We start from the raw sequence: 20,730 nt of genomic DNA on the forward strand, positions 1-20,730 counted from the left end.
AGACCTGAAAGGCTTCATCCCCTTCTGAAATGCTCGGACCTGTGACTCTGAGTGAAAGGAAGAGGTATAGAGTGAAGAGGAGTGGAGGGCAAGTCCTGGGACACTGTGACCTTGTATCACTCTACTTACCTCAGCCTCTCTCTGGGTCTGACTGGCTCGAAAAACAGTGAGCCACTCTCCGGGAACAGCTCTATCCCTGCAGGGCTGCTGCCTTTCAGGACAGGCCTCCTTATGCTCTGCAGAGCTATACACCTGAGGGGCTATACACCTGAGTTATTTCACAATGAGCTTGGATTTTCACTTGATTTTATTCTAAAATTCTTTCCATCCCTCCTGATGTGCAGGATCACAGCTTATAGATATTTAAATGGCATGCAGTTGCATTTGCAATTAATTTTGGAAGGAAATAATTATATATTTTCGTTAACCTCTAACTAGAACTTAATATTTCCTTTAATTATGAATGTAGGCAATAACCCCCAGAAGTATTAGCAGTACCTGTGGCTTTGTCACTCATACAAATCACAGTTATCTTCCTATCACATTACAGCCATTGCAGATCACTTGAAATGTTGTTTATGTGTATTGCCACTTTGAAATTACAGAAGTTATTAGACCTGCTGCATTCATAAAGAAGCACATATACTATTTCACAAGTACTTTAACTATTTTGATATAATTTGTTTCCTCTGTAATCCTATGTGTTTTGTTTTGACGCATTTAAAAACACTATGCTGAGACCTCATGAGATGCCAAAGATGTTCATGGCACAAAAAAAGCCAGTTATCCTTGCTTCACAGTTCACTAAGGCCAATGACCTCATGTAGCTGGCGCTCTAGGGGTGCTCTACAGGTGAAAGCAGGTGCACAATACATCCTTTTTGAATGAATGAATTGGAGTTCCTATCACAATTATTGAATTACAGAGCTGGAGGGTCTTTAGAAAGCCTTTATTGCGATATTTTCAAATTTCTTGGTCACAACTCATGACAGGAAATACATTTTCCTTTGTGATCCATTACCTGCCTATGTGAAACAAGTTTTTTATAAAACATGACGTATCTTTAAATGCATGATGCATGCTTACATATTCTATTTTTTTGTAATCTATTCTATTTATTTTTTGAGAGATGACTGATTGAATTTTCATTCAGAACAACTATAATGGCTGACAAAAATTAATACCCAAAATAATTTGCTTCAACTGGAAATTAATAGTAGCAGATTTGGAATCAAGCAAACAGAAGGGAGAAAGTCTTAGTATTTTGACAACAGATAAAAGGCATAAAAGTGATCAGTGTGCTCTTAGAATAATCTAGAGGTGGAATATTTAGTTAATGTGCAGGAAAAAAAATCCACATACGCTCAAATCACACAAACTAAAATTCATTTAATTATATAGCTGTAAGCAGTTTTTAAAAAATTTTATTTTTGGCTGCATTGGGTCTTCACTGCTGCTAAAGGGCTTTCTCTCGTTGCGGCAAGTGGGGGCTACTCTTCGATGCAGTGTGCAGGCTTCTCATTGCAGTGGCTTCTCTTGTGGAGCGTGGGCTCTAGGTGTGAGGGCTCAGTAGTTGTGGCTCGCAGGCTCTAGAGCGCAGGCTCAGTAGTTGTGACGCAGGGGCTTACTTGCTCTGTGGCATGAGGGATCTTCCCAGACCAGGGCTCGAACCTGTGTCCCCTGCATTGGTGGGCAGATTCTTAACCACTGCACCACCAGGGAAGTTCTGTAAGCACTTTTTTAGACAAAATTTCACCATTCTTAAAGTAGGAGTGTTCAAAAATACTTCTTCATATAAGCTAAGAGTAAGTAAAGATGGCCCAATTATCCTGGTTAGGGAGAAGTCACATAATAATCAGTCTATTTTCAAAACCCAGAGAAACCCACAAGCTCTGCCAATAAAAATAAAGAGGCAAAAACTAAGATTGGCCAAAACTGGCAACCAGTTGTACAGGAAGGCAGTGGATCACTCCTCATTTCATTGCTAAAAACCATTGGGGACTGATGTTAAGTCCTTTCCACACTTTAGGGACCTGGATCCCAGCCATTGCAGAGTCCATTTCTGTATATCATGTTCTGTTGAATTTGCCTGAACACTGGAGTCCACTCAGCACTTAGGTCAATGTGATGGGATTTGACTCCAGTTTGAAGATAAGCTTGCTGGCCTGAAGATGTAATTTGTACATTTTCCCTCAGCTTCAGGGGCAAATGCCCTCTGGTCAAATACATTCAGAATGGTTACAGGGATAACTTGACTTTTACGAGATGCCAGGTAAGACTTTTGACAATTCAAGGTAAGTCTTGAACCCTGCTCACTTTGACCCACACTTTCTAAACCTATGACATGCAGGGGATCCACTGGGGCTGGATGAAGTTTCCATGGACAGAGGTGTCACTGAAGGGATTACTGAGGACCAGAGAATGGGTCCTGGGGGACTTGTGAGTGTATTCAGCTGATCTCTGGGGCAACCAGCCTCCTCAAAAAGCCCTCAAAGATGAACTTTTCCAGGTGTATGGACAACAGTCGTTCGGTCTAACAGTTTTCTGAAAACAACGTAAAACTCGAGATGGTCCTAATAAAGTAGATCCTGGGAAACTCTAACTTTGGGGGGTGGCGGGATAGGGTAAGAGTACATGGATACTTCAGGGGGTTGCATTCACTGTGACCATACATACCATCATTACCTTCTACTAGAATCTTTTTGGACTTCTAAGCCAGTTTTAATCAGGAGAGACTGTAATCTCTCCCATGGCTAGCTGAAAGAAGGCTTAACCCTTCAGGGGCCGCCCCCAGACATTTCGCTCCCCCAAACATCTGTTCCCTCCTGCCCAGAAAGACTTGGGCAGTGACCAGCAACCATGAGCGGCCGGGCAGCTTTGCGAGGATGGGGTGTGTGCCTCCACCCTTCCATCTCCTTGCTTCAAAATGCAGGTCCCGACCTTAAACTGATATCCGTCACGGTGACTGGTTGTGACTTGCAGTTTGAACGGCAAGGTTCTATTTCACTGAAAAAGGTTTGAAGCAACAGACCTCTTGCGGGTCACCCAGTGTAGTCGAATCTCAAACTACAAATGAAGAAACTGGAACCCAAGCTGCCACAAGCGCAGCTGCTGAAACCTGAAACCGCGCGTCCAGAAGCGGGTTCCCAGGGGCCCCCGCCCCCGGGGGAAACCAGCGTGACCGGGGCGTGGCCTCCTTCCCCCCGTCCCCACCTACCCGCCTCTGCGCCCGCCCCCACGCGTGGCGTAGCATCCGCAGGGGCGCTGCGGCGCGCGCCGGCGCCCTGGAGACCGGCGAGATGCCCCGCCCCTTCGTGAGGTCATCGGCGCGCGACGACGTCGCGCGGAGCCCCGCGTCAGGCGAGTCGCGGGGCAGTGCGGCCGGGCAGGGAGGCGGTGAGTTAGTTTGTCTGCGCAGCCGTTGGGGATGGCAGTCGTCAGTGCCGGTAACGGCCCGGGCGGGAGGGCGAGTGAGCGAGGGTGGGCCCGAGGCTGTCTCTAGGAGGGTTTGCTCAGGAATGCTCCAGGCTGTGGGGCCGGAGGGTGGTGGCTTCCTTGACACCGTTTACCCTGGCTGCCTCTCGGTGTGCGGGGCCTGAGGGGAGAGGGTAGGTTGGCCTCATCTTGCATCCTGAGGATGTTCTTTGCAGCCTCGAGATTCGGGCCGCTGGTTTCTCTGCAGTAGAGGTCTCAGTGCCCGTGGACGGAACGACTGTCTTAACCGAAGTTTTCTAGTGGTGGGCCACGTTGTCTTTCTAGGTAGCGAGCTGGACAGGTACAAGCACAGGCTGAGTTATCTTTACTACCGCGTAGTATTATGGGTTACTGACCTGTCTGAGTACTTTAACAGGGACATGTGTAGCGTTCTTTGGAAACACTGAGGAGGGGGCCATGAATTCTGCTTAGGAAGTGGGAGGAAAGTTGTCTAAAGAGAGAAGGTGGTAAAAGAGGGCTTTGGGGTGCTCTTAGCTCTGAAATTATTATAGGATAAGAAACTGATGTAAGAGGTAATGTAGCTTGGTAGCCTATACTATAGCTTGTACCCACCGTCAACTGTCACACTAACCTTGGGAAGCTTCATTAACCTCTCTTGAGTCTTACTTGCCTTATCAGGAAGGTAGAGGTGATTATAAGAATATCTACTAAGCAGGGTGAGAGAGTTCAGTGAGCTAATCTATGTGTAGTATGTAAAACAGGGCCTGACTCATGGTACATCCTGAAACGTGCATTCATTGATAGAAGCACACCTCTGTCTTGAGGAGGCTGGCTTCTTGGAATTTGGGTTCCTGCAAACCTTCCTACTCTTCTGTTTTTCTCTGTGGCAGGGATTTGTTTCTGTTGCAGGAATGTGAGGCAGGATTTGGAAGGAGAGAGGACAGGCCTCTGCTTCACTGGGCAGCGGGCTAGTGCCCAAGCAGAGTTGTAATACCATTCACTTCAGCAAAACTGGCTTGAGCTCCTGCCTGCTTTTCCTACCCTGGCCAAGACACTTTTCTTCGGTCACAAATGAATTAAGCACTACCAACTTGATTGAGATAGTCACAGGCAAAGATTTTTTAGAAATCATTTTTTTTTTCTGTTATCCTTGGAAGACCTTCACAGTATCCTTTTTGGGTTTGCAATTTAAAGCAAGTAACCTGAACCTGGATGTCTTAGCTGTATGGTCTCCTCTGTCCATGGATAGAATTGAAGGGGCCAGAAACTTGGATGAGAAGAAAAATTGCATCCTTATGTTTTCTAACCTCTAACTGAAATTTAGCATTTCCTTCAATTATGAATGTAGTCAACAAACCACAGTATTAACAGGGTGACTTTGTCATCAATAGAAATCACAGATATTTTTGTAAGTTAAAATATTGTGTAAACTCATCACAACTTTGAAATTATGGTAGTTATTAGACTTGCCACTAGATTTTGTTATGTGATGTGTAAATAATCACATATATTATGCTATCACAAATTTAATTTTTGTATTTAGTAAAATTTTATTTCGGTATGCAGTTGATCCTTATTATTCTTAGGTTCTGTATTTGCAAATTCATCTACATGCTAAAGTTTATTTGTAACTCCCAAATCAGTACTTGCAGCACTTTTGTGGTCTTTCTTGGACATGTGCAAGGTGGTGAAAATTTTGAATCAACTGACACACATTCTCAGCTGAAGTTGAACAAGGAAACACTGTCTTCTTGTTTTAGTTCTCATGCTATAAACAAGTGTCATTTTTTTCAGTCTGTTCCATGATTTTTGTATTCTTGTGCTTTTATTGGTGATTTCACTGTTTAAAATGGGCCCCCAAGCACAGTGCTAAAGTGCTCCCTTAGTGTTCCTAAGTGCAGGAAGACTGATGTGCCTTATGGAGAAAACACATGTGTAGATAAACTTCATAGAGGCATGAATTACGGCTCTGTTAGCCATGAGTTCAATATTAATGAATTACCAGTGTAAGATAAGGTGTCTTTAAACAGAAACAGGCATAAAAGGAAGTTACCTATTGATCAGTTGCCAAAAATGTTACAGAGTCTTGCAGGAACCTAACACAATGTTTCCCCTAGGAGCAATGGCTCAATGTTCACTAATTAGGTGTTCAGTGACTTTACAGAACATAACTGCCTGGAATAACAAGAATGGACTATATTTGGTTTCCTTTCTAATCCTATGTATTTTATTTTATGTATTTAAAAACATCCTAGGAAGGGGTTTATAGGCTTACACGGTTGCTAGAGGAGTCTATAGCATACACAAAAAAGATTAAGAACCCTTATTATAGCCTGAGAAATTAAACCTATTCCTATAGTTTGTGTTTAGCTGAGCTAAGTCCTTAAAGACTTAAGTGCCTTTTGGGAGACTTGTGTCTCCCTCTAGTTCATGTCTTCATTTACGTGTCTGCTGGCTCTTATAGGCATTTTTGGCTGAGATCCCTGCATGGACTGTAAGAACTTTGCTGCCCCATATTTGCTTGCTGCATTTTGAATAAATAATATTTTAAATTAAAAGGTCCTGTGGTTTTCTCTCTCTGAAGAGCAGCAAAGGAGGGAGACTTGTCCCTCTCTGTAGTCAACTTGAGAAGAAAACATGGGAGGTGGTAGGTGTTAGTTAAGAAGGAAGACCGTGTCACCTGGTAGGGTTTGTGAAGGGGGCCCTTGGGACCAATCTGTAGAAAAGTGTCACGGCAGTTCTGGCAAAGAGTTGCCTTATTTTCTTGATCAAGGGGAACCTCCTGTAGCCCCCTCTGTCCTGATGACACCCCCTTACTGAAACCCTGGTGTTGTTTCCACAGAGCTGTCTGGCCTTTAGCCCTTCATCTTTGGTTAAGGAAATGACCAACCAGGTAAGGCCTATGGAGGGAAGAATATCAGTTGGTATCTTTGGCAGATTTGAGCCCAGTACGGTGTCTGGGTGTGTAGTCAGAAAACTAGCATCTGATTCCTGCTCTTCTCCTGAAGAGTAAGATGACACTGGGCACCTAGTTACCAAAGGGTTAGGTGGCACTAGTAAAATGCACAACACTAAGAGGAGGATTATTTTGTCTGTCTGTACCACAGTTTACAAAGGGATTGAGGAAGCTTAAAAGAATTTGCATACCAAAACGAGAAAGAAACAGAGATCAGAAAAGGAGAAACATGTCTTCGTAATAAAATTAGGGGCAGAGTTAACAGGTTATGCAGACTGTGTGGTTTTATATAGCTGCAAAAATTAAGCTGCAAACTGGACTCTGAGCTTCCTGGTGATCAGAACAGGAAAAAAAAAAACGTAATTTATTACTCCTTTTGGGTGGGTAGTAGTAGTTAGGGAGAAGAGACTATAGTTTCTTTAAGAACTAATTTTTTTCTGATATGACTCTACAAACCTTCATGAGCAGGAATCAGGGAGCTCACAGGAGGTTAGGGGAAGTAGCTAACACTGGTGACTATATCTGCTGGGGGGCAGGGCGGTGAGTTGGGTGCCAGGGAGTGTTTTAGGGAAGGGATGGGACACATCTGAAATCTGACTATTGGTTTAATGTGTCTTCTCTTTTCTAGTACAGTATTCTCTTCAAACAGGAGCAAGGTAAGCAGCTTGCCTATTCAAGCAAATTCACCTGTGAAAAATTGTTGTCCCTGGCTTAAGGTTTTTGTCATGCTGACCAGACATGCAGTTCGCAACTATACTCTGCAGAATTGGCAGAGGCAGCTGAAAATGAATACACTTAAAAAGAAACAACAACAACAACCAAACCACTAACTTAATAGAAAAAGCAGGAGTCAAATGATAGACTGGCGTACTCCAGGCTGAGGAAAGCTTTCCCACCTGAGGAAGATGTAACTCAGCTTCCCAGCTATCAAAGTGAAAGAAGGAAATGCTTTGAGTGTCAGAAATCTGTTGGTGTCAGCTAATCTGGGGAAGTAAACTTGAGCCTGGCCCTGAACTCAGAAATTCTCTTAGGGATCTTTATTGCCCCCCCCCCCCCCCCCCCCCGCCACTTACAACAAATGCAGGGACTCTCACAGAGGACCTTTGACTCTCAGTGAAAGTGAAGGATATAATAACATTGGGGTGAATTTCTGTCAAGACCACTGAGGGTAGGGGATGGGCTGGGGGCTGTGCCACAGTGGCACTGGTGGGAATGGGAGCAGGAAGTAGGTCGGAGTTCAGTCTGGAAGGTAACTGGCCAGTGACACTGGACTTCATACCTGAAAAGGAGTATGTGTGTGGACTATTCACGTGTATCTTATTTCTTTACCACAGCGTGGATGAGTTAGGTAAAGCCTGGAGGAATTTGTGAAATGCCTGATAAAAGCTCTTCTACTTTAAGTAGGTGACATTTAGGTAGTCTGAGGTTTAAGTCAAAAGCATTCTTTCAAGCTAGCTGGCATAGGTAACTAGTAGCTAGTCAGGCATGCCAGTTAGCTACCTTGTAAGAAGCTAATGCCATCCAGGTGGCAGGCTAGCAGGTTTGGGTCAGGTGGGGATTGTAACGGAAGACATGACGCTGTATGTAACACAGCTGTTTAAATTGAATGCCCTTTTATTTGCCTCTTGGGAAGGTTCCTGGAGAATTGCTGCCAGGTGTGAAGAAAACCTCCTTATGCACTTGTCACATTTATATTCCTGCACCAGGTCTGCAGACCCACCAGCATGGCCCACCAGATATGCAACTTGCAGAGTTAGAATTTAAAGTGGACTTAAGTTAATAAAGAGGTTGGGTTTGAATCCCAGCTCTGCCTCTTCTTAGCTTTTGACTTTGGGTGAGCTACGAGGCTTTTCTAAGCCTCTGGTTCCTTATTTGTAAAATGAAGATACTATTCACAGTACCTATTTCATAGGGCTGTTGTGATTAATTGAGGTAATACTTTTAAAAGGGTTAAAGTAATAACTGGTCCATTAAGCATAATAGACATTGTGACAAAGGCAACTCAGGTGTGGAAGCTATTTTAGTTATATATTTTCAGACCTGTACTGTTTACAGTTGATCTGCCTGCTGGTTTCCAAAGATCTCTAAGAAATAACTTTTATCAAGTTTAGATCTCTTTAAAATTTAAAAATAAAAGCTATAAGATTTTTTAAAAAATGTTTAGATCTCTTTTGGGGGTGGATTTCACTTTAGCTAAGTGAGAGCCATTCCAAACTAATGCATGCTGGACAGCATGCTAAAGTAGAAAGGATAATTGGATTATTCTGGTACTGCCATCACACCTGGTAAACCTGTGATTTGGGGCAAGTGGCTTCTTCAGAACCTCCAGTTTTCATATCTGCCTCCATAGTTCTAATAAAAGCTATATGGGAAAGCAGGTTGCAAAACAATAAAGCAGATACAGGTGGATATTACCTCAGAATTGTTGTAACACTATTTCAGCTCCTTCCTTCCTTCCTTCCTGATTGGGTCTTCACTGCTGCACATGGGCTTTTTCTCTAGTTGTGGCAAGCAGGGGCTACTCTTTGTTGTGGTGTGCAGGCTACTCATTGCGGTGGCTTTTGTTGTGTGGTGCATGGACTCCAAGCCACGCAGACTTAAGTAATTGTGGCTCGTGGGCTCCAGTAGTTGTGGCGTGCAGGCTCAGTAGTTGTGGCACACGGGCTCAGCTGCTCCACGGCATGTGGGACCCTCCAGGACCAGGGATCAAAGCCGTGTCCCCTGCATTGGCAGACGGACTCCCAACCACTGTGCCACCAGGGAAGTCCTTCAGCTTTTTCTTAGCATATTCAATTTAGAAGTTGCGTGAAGGTGTCTTAAGATGTTTTAAGATGACTCACTTTCCATTCTAGCCCATGATGATGCCATTTGGTCAGTTGCCTGGGGGACAAATAAGAAAGAAAACTCTGAGACCGTGGTCACAGGATCCCTGGATGACCTGGTGAAGGTCTGGAAGTGGTGAGTGCTCTCTCCTCTAACAGACAGCCTTGGAAATTGGGATTTTTACTACTAGGCTCCCAAGTTGCAATCAGAGAAGTATTAACTGTTTTCTAAGCAAGAAAGCAATAGCAGTATGGTGGTATAAAAAGGCAGATTATTTTTTTCTCACTTGTTTCCTATTATTCACTGTTCAGGCCCTATAGTTAAAAAAAAAAAAAAAAGTCCCATGGTTAAAAGTTGGCTGCATTTGGTGTTCTGTGGCTCTTCATTTCCTCTCTGATTCTGCATTTCACAGACCATTGGTAATGCATAGTTTCAGGGGCCCAGAATTTCAAGTGCCAGGTACGATGTGTTGTGTGTGAAGAAATCCATTTCTCTGTCCCCCATTGAAGGCGTGATGAGAAGCTGGACCTGCAGTGGAGTCTGGAGGGCCATCAGCTGGGGGTGGTGTCTGTGGACATCAGCCACACCCTGCCCGTCGCTGCATCCAGCTCTCTTGATGCTCATATTCGTCTCTGGGACTTGGAAAACGGCAAACAGATAAAGTCTATAGATGCAGGACCTGGTAAGAGTTTTACTCTTAGAGAAGATACTAGAGGTTTACGATCCCTTTTTGAAACCTTTAGGAATAGATATATTTTACAGTTCAGAATTTTCTAGATTTGAGACTGGTAATATAGGTGCATGGACTGTATGTCATATAATACTTTCAGTGGGGCTGGGGGCAGCATTCTAATTAAATACTAATATCTTAGCAACTAAACATGAGTATTTATACTGAGAGAGATACACAGATATAAATAGCTTCACATCAGTTCAGGTCAGATTTTATTGCCAAATGAATTTTGGTACTAAAATTATTTTTAAAAACTCATAGTTTTCATTGCTCTTGGGTTCAGAATTGCTGATTTTGGATTGTGGGCCTATGTTTGAAAGGTCCAGAGGTTCTCCGTTTGCCAGATTCTGAATTGATACATTCTCTGCCTTATAGAGGTCTAGAGTGTAAAGCACTGTGTCCTCATGGATTTGTATCATGGTAGTCTCTACTAACTATGATTGAAGTGCCTGTTTCTAGTATATGATAGATATATGAAACTTCTAAAAAACAAATCCATTTTTTTTTTAAGTTCCGTAGGACAGCATAATCTTGTCCATTAGCCTTGATAAACATCTGAGGTAATGAAAATTAATGACTTCAGTTGGCTGGATTCATGTGGAACAAGCAACATGACTTTTCAGGATTCCTTGTAGCCTTATATTTACTTGTAAATGACTGCGTAGCATTCAGAGCAGAGCCTGTTCTACCGGGATGGGCGATGACTGGTAGAGAGTGCAGAGAGCCTGGTACCTCTCTGGCACACCCCTCTGTGGGTTGATTACAGAAGAGCTGCTAAGGGGTTTCCTTGATTGGAGGCCCAGGTGGCTTTGCCTCCCATCAGTTATGTTCAGTAGCCCATATAGGCTGTACTTGTTTTGGAAAGAATGATGATCCCAGGGTTTTAAGGACTCTGGGTTGTCTGGAAACTGAGTTCATTTCCCCTCAGTGGCAATATTCCATGTCTCTGATTCTTAACTGTTGCAGCTTTTTAAAGAATACATGTGTCCAGTGCCTATTTTGGATGCACTGAATCACAGTTATTGGGGTGTGTGAGCTGGGGTGTGTATTTGAAAAAAGCTACCCAGACACTCTGACATCCCATATGGTTGTTTTTGCATGTGTCCTTGCCCTGTTGACATCTCTTACAGAGGACTTGGGTCCCCAGACTAGCCCACAAACTCTGTTAGGACTGCTGTATAGCCAAGGAAAGGAGGAATAGGTGGATCTGTTGCTACCTTTTCATCTTGGGCACCTAAGCCCTCCCATGACGCTCAGGTCACTGCGTGGTTTTGTGGCCCCGGGCACACCACAGTTGAAGAAATGATTGCTGGATTGGTTCCAAGGAAGAGGATGGTATCTGTATCCAACTTGCCCTCCCTGACAAATAGTACCTTAAACTACACATTGGTTCAATGTGTGGCAAATGATCATTGAAACATTACTGTTAGGAAAGAAAAAAGATACTGAAATGAGTAGAGAGTTGGGTTTATTTTCTTTTTGGATAGGAATATGCACAAAACTATGCCAGACCATTAAACAGCAGTTATTTGGGTGAGTAATAAAAGCAAGCATTGCTACTGACAATTAATTGAATTCATCTGAAGGTAAAACTAGTAAGTCTAGGTCTAGTGAATGTAGGGAAATGAACACTTACATTATACCTATCTTGAATATATGCCTGGACAATGTGAAAGAAGGAACAGAAGGAGGAGAAAAAGAAAAGAAAGTAAATCTCAGATCCTGAAGAAAAAAGTGAGGAAGTAGAAGAAAGGGAAGACGAAGGGGGAGAGCTCCTCACCCAGCGTGTAGCTCCAGCAGACTGACAGTGAGGACGAACAAAAGTGGCAGCGCCGGTGCCTCTCAGCATCAGGTTGTTCAGGATGTTCCAGTGAGAGAACAGCTGCTTTTTCACTGATGGGGTGGAACTTAGTGATTAAAGTAAATATGTATTATGCAAATGTTAAAATAAATTTTAGAGTGCAAAGTTTGAGAAATAAAAATTCCTTCAATCTTAAGCATAAGGATATTTGCCACTAAAAGTTCCATATTATGAAACAGTTAATAGGGAAATGTAAAAACAATTCAAAAGTGATTTTATTAAACTTCAAGGAATAAAAATCAGATTTTCTAATAACCATCATGCCTGTAAACAGCTAATTATAATAGGAATAAGAAAACATAATCTTGTTAGAAAAAATGCTTTAGTCATGGAGTAAAGATAGATATTAAAAAGCATTTATTTGAGAGATTGATTATAAAAACTTTTTCAGATCTTCTTGGTTAATTAGCACTTTTGAAGTTAATTTCCTTTTTAAAACAAATATTTCATAAGAAAAGTGATAGAGCTAAATTATTTATTATTACTTTGAATATGCATGTTACAATTTATGAGAGATTTTTATTTTAAAACTCACTCACCCTGGAATGTGGTGCTGACCCGTCTGTGCTAGGAGCCCCTGTCTTCTATGAGTCAAGGTCAGAGAGGCCTTTACTCTCCCATGGGCTGAGAAGGGCATGACCTCTTTGAGCCCCTGCCCCAGGAATAAGGAGAGTGACTTGGGAAGGAGCCTTTCTCTCCTCTCCCTGTGATCTAACAAGCACTGTTTCTGGGCAGGTGCAGGACGGGCAGGACTTACGGTACATTCCCATATAAGAGTGGGCATGGGCAGAGGGACCTAGACCAGCACTGGACAACTAGATTATTCCTTGGCCTCTAGGCTCTGACCCCAAAGGCTCCCAAAGCTCTATGGGATTGCCTATGAAGAGTTTCTCATGTAGCTGAGAAGAGAAAAGCTAAAATATTATCAATGGTCCAGGTGGAAATATAAAGCACATGTGCTTACCCAGGCTGCCCATGAGTCTGGAGACCTTTACACAGAAACACTGTGATACACAAATAATATTTGAATAGAATGCTTGAAATTAGGTCGTGTGGTATAACTTAAAAACTAGTTGATTTTTTGTTTTTTTAAACAGTGCCTCTTTCCAGTCCTTACTCTGTTAATTCATGGTAAATACTTTGTCATATTATAGTTTTATATAAGAGTATTTCTGGTACCTTTTCATTTATTTACAGCTTCATTGAGGTAGACTTTCACCTCTATACTTGCACTCTGAAATTAACTCATTGTAAGTATAGTTTAATAAGTTTTAGTAAATTTTCACAGTTGTGCAGCCACCACTCCAATTGGATTTTAGGACATTTCCATGCCCCTCCAAAATTCCCTCATGCCCATTTATAGTTAATCTGTGCTCCCACCCTCAGCCTCAGGCAACCACTGATGTGCTTTCTGTCTCTGTAGTTTTGCCTTTTTGAAAAATTTCGCACAAGTGAAATTGTATTGTCTTATACATTCTTTCCTTAGCACAGTGTTTTTGAGGTTCATCTGTGTTGTAGCATGTGTCAGTAGTTTGTTCCTTTTCATTGCTGAGTAGTAACTATTCCATTATAGGGATGGTCCACAGTTTGTTCATCCATTCACCAGTTGATGGACATTTGGGTTCCCTCCAGCTCTTGAGTGTTCTGAGTAATGCTGCTGAGAGCATTCAGGCACAAGTCTATGCATGGACATGTGTTTTCATTTCTCTGGGAGTGGAGTTGCTGGGTATTATGGTAGGTATTTATTTTTACATAAACTGTCAAGCTGTTTTTCAAAGTAGCTGTACCGTTTTACATTCTCACCCTTGTGTGAGGATTTTGGTTTCTGCACATCCTTGCTAACATTTGGTATTGTCCTGTCTGTCAGCATTTTTAGTAAAAATTTAAGAAGCACTTAAACTAAACTGGGTATAGAATTAATGTCTTTACAACATAGTTTTCTGAATCAGGAGAGTATCCCTCCAATTTAAAAAAAAGTATCTTTTGGTAAAACTTTAAAGTTTTTAAAATTAAGGTCCCATCTTTTCTCACTATAGTTTTTTTTTGTTCTTTTTTCTGTTCAGTGGATGCCTGGACTTTGGCCTTTTCTCCTGATTCCCAGTATCTGGCCACAGGAACTCATGTGGGGAAAGTGAACATTTTTGGTGTGGAAAGTGGGAAAAAGGAATATTCTTTGGACACAAGAGGAAAATTCATCCTTAGTATTGCATATGTAAGGAAACATTGCTCTTTTCTCTCTCTATGATTCTTTGGCTTACTCTTCTAGCCTATTGTATTCCTTGGTAAACATTCTACATTGGTCTCATCAGGCAGCTGCTGACATGGTTTGCCAGTCAGCCAGTTAGACCTGCAGCCACCAGATTGCTCGTGTTTGGTGGGGATGGCTTAACAAAATGGAGTTTCAGATGGTCTCCATATATTCTCTGTACAGAGTCCTGATGGGAAGTATCTGGCCAGTGGAGCCATAGATGGAATCATCAATATTTTTGATATTGCAACCGGGAAGCTTCTGCATACGCTGGAAGGTATGGGTCATCGTTTGATTTTGTGCAAAATAGGTTATCAGATCACAAAGGAAGACTTATTCTTTCATTAAAATGCTGCTGAATGGCAAATGAGCATTAGATTTGCAGAACATCAATCTCAGTTGGAAATCTGAAATGCCTCTGAAGTTTCATTTTTGTCGCTAGTTATAACCTAGACATATTAGTTCTTGTACCAGTGTTAAATGCTTCTTTTGGTGAACAAGCTTACTTTTTATTTATGTGTTAATATATCCTAACTATATGAGTGTCTTATTTCTGCCATGTTTGGTTCTAAAGAACTTTGTGATTAGAAAATAACTCCTTTTTGTCAATAATATGAAGGTAAAGGAAAGTGCTGTGCCCACCCTTTGCACTGATGACCTCTGGGCAGAAGAACTGGGTACTAGAACAGGGGAAGGGTTGGAGGGAGACTTCTACTCTGTATTCTTTTGTACTATTTTGAGTTCTAACCAAGAGAACATATTACCTCTTCAGTGTATCCTTTACCCTACCACAAAGGATTTGGTAGGGAAATAGCATCCTATTTGTTCAACCTTGCAAATCAAAAACAATGCATATGTCCATGTTTGGCCATACTTGTGGTAGAGGAGTTTCTTCTAAGCAGTGTGTGCTGAGGTCCAGTTGCTCAGGGAAAGGATCTGAGGAGAAATGGCTCCAGCAGGAGGGGCCTGGGCTATGTGCATGTTTCTAGAGCATTAGAAGGAAGGGTCCAGTCAGTATCCTCCCTCTCTGACTGAAGCACCTGGGCAGTGCAACTCAGTGAGTTACAGTCATTGAAAGTGACATAGTGGAAGCCGTATGAGGAGACAGGAGACAGTGATTTGCCAGATTAACAAGGGTCTTTGTGAATTTCAGGCCATGCTATGCCCATTCGCTCCTTGACTTTTTCCCCGGATTCGCAGCTCCTTGTCACTGCCTCAGATGATGGCTACATCAAGATCTATGATGTGTAAGTTACCTGTTGAGAGTCAAGGTGTCTCACTTAATACCAATGCCTGTTTTGTCTCTTATCATTAGGAGGAGCACCAGCAAGTGTGCTGCTCCCTCTGGGTCTAGGAAAGACTTGTGTTCAGGTCCTGTCAGACACTCTCGTGTCCCCAGTCATTCCTACCCCCATCAGCATCCCTGCCTTGAGCTTAGAATGTTATGGAGGAAGATGTGCATGGGTTATCTACTAGGATCAGATACTTGCTACTTTTTTCAGGCATCCTGTCTCTGGTGGGGTCCACTGATTTTAAGTTCTTTTGGGTGGGTAAGTAGTGTGCAGTTGAGGAGATGGAGCCATGGGCTGTAGCTGGCTTGGAGTGACGGTAAAAAATTAGAACATCCATCTTCTAGGGGTGTGGCTGTTCTAGAAGGCACTCCTCTGCTCTAGTTAGGGAGATGTCAGTTCATAAGCCAGCTTGCAGCAGGTCTAGATGAGGGAGCTTTTTTGTTGTTGGTTTTCGACCACAAGTATAGAAGTGAGTTAATCTTCAGTTCGCAGCTTTCATTGTAAGCCTGTGCAAGGGCCCTTTCTCTTGCTGTTTTCCCCTGTCTTTCTCAGTCCTAACCCTAACCCCTGAGGTCTCCCCTATAACATGTTTGACATGTGTCTGTGATTCTTTGATTCAGTACTGCAATCAGTGTGCCTCTGATTCCTGGCTTCTGAAGGTGGCATTCTAAGCCACTGGGTGCATATATTATACTTCTCTGTGCCCCATCGATGGGTGCCACAACCATGACCACCTATGAGAATGTCCTTTTATGGGCCTGTGCGGATTTCCCAGGAGTGTAAACTTGGGAGATTATAGAGAACAAAACGTTGTCAAACAGACATGGAATTAGAACTGCAGCTTCTGAAATTAGAGCTGAATGAGGGTGTTAGGGTCTGGGGGGAGGATGCCTCTCTCAGGTTGTGCTTGCCTGTCAGTAGCAGAGCCAGTAAAAATAGTAGCAATTCCTTAAGTATCCAGCTTTCTTTGGTAAGAGTTTCATTGCTACAGTTTAATCATCCTCCCAACAACTGGTGAGGCAGCGCAGATTAGTGTTCCCATATTGCAGGCGAGGAGCCCAGGCTGAGGTTGTGGTTTAGCTAAGGTGCTGATACTGAATGAACACCCAGGACTTTTCCCTTCTTCTGGTCCCACCGCTTTCCACTGAGGCCTCCTAACTGAGGTCTGCTCTACTCTGCTGGGTTCAGAGGTAAAACTGCTGACCTCAGTCGGGTTTTAGGATTGTTTTCCTGCTTAAGTGATTTCATTTCACTTTTTTAAAAAGTGAAAATGAAAAAAAAAAAAAAGTGAAAATGACTGTAGTAATTAGACCTGTCTTGTTCTTGGTTAGGTTAAAAATGCTCTATCCAAGCCATATCTGTTGTAAAGAGTACATCTTGATACCTTCCTTAGACACAAAGCACTGGCCCCAAAGGGAAAGGGTACTGGGTGGGCAGGGTCGGAACCTGCAACTGCCCTGAGGTGGCCTACTTGCCCCTGCGGTTTCTGTTTCCTCCTCTTAGGAGGTGGCTTGCTGAGCCTTCTTTATTTGAGCTTTTAAGCTCTGCTTGTTCAGGATCTTATTCTTGGCTCTTGGTGGCATTGACATATTTGGGGTTAATACCGTTGAAAATTTTTTTCTGCAGCATTTGATGCTACTTCATTGAAAAGGGAATTTTAAACTAATACTGTGATTAGAAAGATAGCAGATTTGGTCCAATTAAACAGGCAGTTAAGAGTATACCTTCCATTTCAGTGACTGTATTCCAAAAGTTAACATCTCCACTTTCTTTGAAATTTTCCCGTTTCAGACAACACGCCAACTTGGCTGGCACATTGAGTGGTCACGCATCCTGGGTGCTGAATGTTGCGTTTTGTCCTGATGACACACACTTTGTTTCCAGGTACTTATGATTCTTATCAGTGTCTAAAATGTTAGAAAGATGAAGATGGTCATCTTGTACAAATTGCCTTAAAATTTGAAGAGGGCGTAACCCTTTTTTTATTCAGATAGCCTTTGTTTTCTGCAGTGTTTTTTAAATTGTGAAGTTAATTGTCCTTAGCTGGAGCGAAGGTGGATTCTTTTGAACAGTTCAGCACTTAGTTCTTCCTTATAAATCTAGGCTTCTACCTGCAGTTACTTAAGGGATACCTGTGTTCCAGTGGTAACTTCAGATATGAAAATCTGTTCATAAAATGTTGTGCTCTGAGACCCCAATGTTGTTTAGGCCCAGGATGGCCAAGACAGATGAAAAACAGGAGATGGGTGGCTTAATAGCATTGCACAGAGGTTTACAGAAGCCTCTGAGAGTCTTTATTTTGAAGCTTTAACAGGCCTCCCTCCCATCCGGATGTAGGACTCTCATCCGAGACTCCTGATAAGAACATTTAATATGAGGGCCAGGCAGATCAGAAATTCAGGGAATTTCTGTGAGTGGGAAAAGCCGACCAGTGATGCCAACATCCTTGGCCACCTTTTGGGGCCCTAGTTGGCCAGTTGTGCACACAGGCACCAAGGGGGCTTCCAGGTAGGCTGAGTGAAGGAGTGTGGAATTTTTGATCAGATTCTTCCCAACTTCAAACCAGTTTGAAAACTTTTCTGATACTAATGTTCCCTTTTTTTAAAAATAGTTCATCTGACAAAAGTGTAAAAGTTTGGGATGTTGGAACAAGGACTTGTATTCACACCTTCTTTGATCACCAGGATCAGGTATGGTATAATTAACATTTAAATTCCTTTGTCTTTGGATTGCCAGCATTGTCTGACCACTGTGCCAAAACTCATTCCTCTTCCTAACCTTGCTGCTTGGGTTGTCTAGACTGGTCGGCCCTTGGGGCTGAGCCGCTTTAAGTTTCCATCCAGCAAGTTCTGTGCACACTCTGGGGTGCAGAGGCTGGGAATGTGCTCTCAGCGTAGCAACCTGCAAGGCATGACATGTCCCTGTGCAGGCTGGAAAACATGTACTAGCCGCACAGCCTTTAAATGCCTTATTTGAAACATACGCTGCAGCTGGTGCCTGGGGCGTGCCTGGGCCCTTTTCTGGGTACAGCTGGGCCCTGGCTGGATCAGGAAGGACCTGCTTCCCTAGAAGCTTCCATTCCATTCCACAGCCATCACTTTTCTCTTTTGGAGCTGTCCAAAGAAGTGAGGTGAATTTTTTTTTTTCCTTCGAATATACTTGAATCCAGAATTCTTACAGGTTGTTTGATGTTTGTGATATACTTTTGTTTCAGTCTTTAAATTAGGAAAAAGAGGCTCTGTTCTCACAGGAGTCTTCTTATCTTTGCCAAGGTGAATGTGAAATGATAAAGGCATTCTGGTGCAGGGCTTCTCAGTCTTTAATGTGCAAAGGAATCCCCTTGGGATCTAGTAACAATGCAGATGCTGATTCAGTAGGTCTGGCCTGGGCCTGAGTTTTCTCGTTTGTCACAAGTACCAGGTGAGGCTAGCACTGCTGGTCCCAGCCACTCTGAATAGCAAGGGTCTTGGGGAAGTAGTATAAAAAATAAAATGCCCAGGCAGTATAAAGTTGTCTTTAAAGATATTTTAAATGTTCTTATGATGATCTCATAGAATCTCTTTGAAATGCAACTTAACGTTAACTAACAATTGTTCATGCTTTTTTACCTTTAATCTTAAATTGTTGCCAATAAAGTTGAGGGGATTTAATCTTGACATTCCACTACTGGATTTAAACATTTTACTCAGGGAGTAAGTCCTGGCTGGCTGTGTTGCTTTGCATGTGAAGGTCAGTGTGTGGTGCTGTCCTCAGAGGAAGACATTTGGAGTGGAAATGAGGCCATCACCAGGCCCAATCACAACACTGAAATCAGGGCTAGAACACCTAATGCAGGGGTGGGGTGACAGGCTGACCTGATGAAACTCCTACCACATCAGTTCTGTCCGGGAAGGAGGTGTGAATCTGTTAATTCAACACATAGCAAATGAAATCAATCATACGCCAGGCCAAGTTGTCTGGCTCCTGGGGACAGGCAGGCTTTGTAGGCCTCTAGTAAGAGAGTGAGAATTACTGACCGCAGGGGGTGAGCACAAGGAGGTGGGTGAGGAGCACAGTTTGCAATTATCCCGGTAGGCAGTGACCTCAGGGTAGTTTTGGGCCCTTTTCCTTCCTGGAGACATTAATGAGACCCCATGCTGGTCCCTTGTGGGTTCCAGCTCCACAACATTAGGTCACTTCCTAGATTGTGAACCTTTGAAAGGTTTGTATATCTACAAATGATTTGTGTTTAGAAATGAAATTTTCTGGAGTTGGGAGGTGAGTGGAATGAATGATAAACAGTAGTAGTAGAAGATGCCTGGTTAGAGGAAAGGCAGAAAGCACGAGAACATCCTCACCTTGTGTCTTTCTAGATTCAGTATGAGAATTGAGTAAGGATGTTCGTTCATAAAGAATAAAGGCGCTAGTAGAATTTTTTTTTTCTTTTTATTTACAGGTCTGGGGAGTAAAATACAATGGAAATGGCTCAAAAATTGTGTCTGTCGGAGACGACCAGGAAATTCACATCTATGATTGTCCAATTTAAACGTCAGTCCTCCAGGCTAATGCTGCGAAAAGAATGTATAAAATGATCATGACATTCCTCACCTTTCTAGCTTGTTTAAAAGAAATATAGCATTTATTGTAGCAAAAATTAAATTTTGTAGATACAGCATAAACCTCATGTTTTATTGGAAATGCCACTCATACTTTAACATAAAGTGTTCTTGAAGCAAACGCCCATGCTCTTGAACATGCTTCGTTCTCATTTGCCCTGTTACTGGTGGAACAGTGAGAGGAATCGGCATCATTATGCGAAAGCGAGCATCTGCCTCAGGAGTGAACACATCCAGGCACTTTCTGAACCTCCCAGTACAGAAATTCAGGCTCACTCTTCCAGGGGGTGAGTCATGCAGAAGCTGTGAGAGAAAGCTAATCTATTTCAGAATGGGGTCCTGAAGGAAACAGGATATTTGACTGGGTGGGGATGTCCTGTAGTCCTACTACCTGGGCATTCTTGTATTTGGTAGGTTAAAAATGTCCCGTCACACTCTTTTCCGCCCTGTTACTTTTAGAGAAGCCCGTAACTTGCTCGGTGGGTATTGCTGCCTTCACAGTGTCTACAGGCTCAAGCCTGTACCTGCTCTGGTTGACCTCCTGCCTGGAGGTAACTGCACCTCAGTGTTCTCCTCAGTGGCCCACTTGAGACATGGTCTGCGCATAATGGGAAAGGTGTAAATAGCTAACATTCCGAAGTTGGTTGCTTTTTACTGATGGTAACTTCATGAGATTCATGTCAGGTCCTGTGCTTTTCCTCCAACCCCCCACAGCCTGTAGACTCAAACCCATGCTCTTTACCGCAGCCCCTCGCTCCTCTCTCCTGCCTCTTTGCCGTGTTCACCT

General features: G+C 42.9%; 1 protein-coding gene across 3 annotated transcripts; it reads left to right on the forward strand.

Moving 5' to 3' along the window:
* The first annotated feature begins 3,324 nt into the window (after window positions 1–3,324).
* SKIC8 (SKI8 subunit of superkiller complex) lies at window positions 3,325–20,064 on the forward strand. 3 transcript variants are annotated; one of them, XM_057723548.1, is made up of 12 exons: window positions 3,431–3,446; window positions 3,651–3,775; window positions 6,278–6,328; window positions 7,020–7,047; window positions 9,244–9,349; window positions 9,724–9,896; window positions 13,872–14,020; window positions 14,240–14,333; window positions 15,210–15,303; window positions 17,140–17,232; window positions 17,960–18,038; window positions 19,784–20,064. In XM_057723548.1, exons 3-12 carry the CDS (start codon window positions 6,317–6,319, stop codon window positions 19,871–19,873), a joined length of 918 nt encoding a protein of 305 aa, XP_057579531.1. In that variant the 5' UTR covers window positions 3,431–3,446; window positions 3,651–3,775; window positions 6,278–6,316; the 3' UTR covers window positions 19,874–20,064. The 3 variants fall into 3 exon arrangements, with proteins under 3 accessions (XP_057579529.1, XP_057579530.1, XP_057579531.1); XM_057723546.1 differs by lacking the exons at window positions 3,431–3,446; window positions 3,651–3,775 and adding an exon at window positions 3,325–3,396; XM_057723547.1 differs by lacking the exon at window positions 3,651–3,775 and having other exon boundaries at window positions 3,366–3,446.
* The last annotated feature ends 666 nt before the right edge of the window (window positions 20,065–20,730 follow it).

This window comes from Hippopotamus amphibius, chromosome 2, assembly GCF_030028045.1.
Source record: "Hippopotamus amphibius kiboko isolate mHipAmp2 chromosome 2, mHipAmp2.hap2, whole genome shotgun sequence".
Classification (NCBI taxonomy): domain Eukaryota; kingdom Metazoa; phylum Chordata; class Mammalia; order Artiodactyla; family Hippopotamidae; genus Hippopotamus; species Hippopotamus amphibius.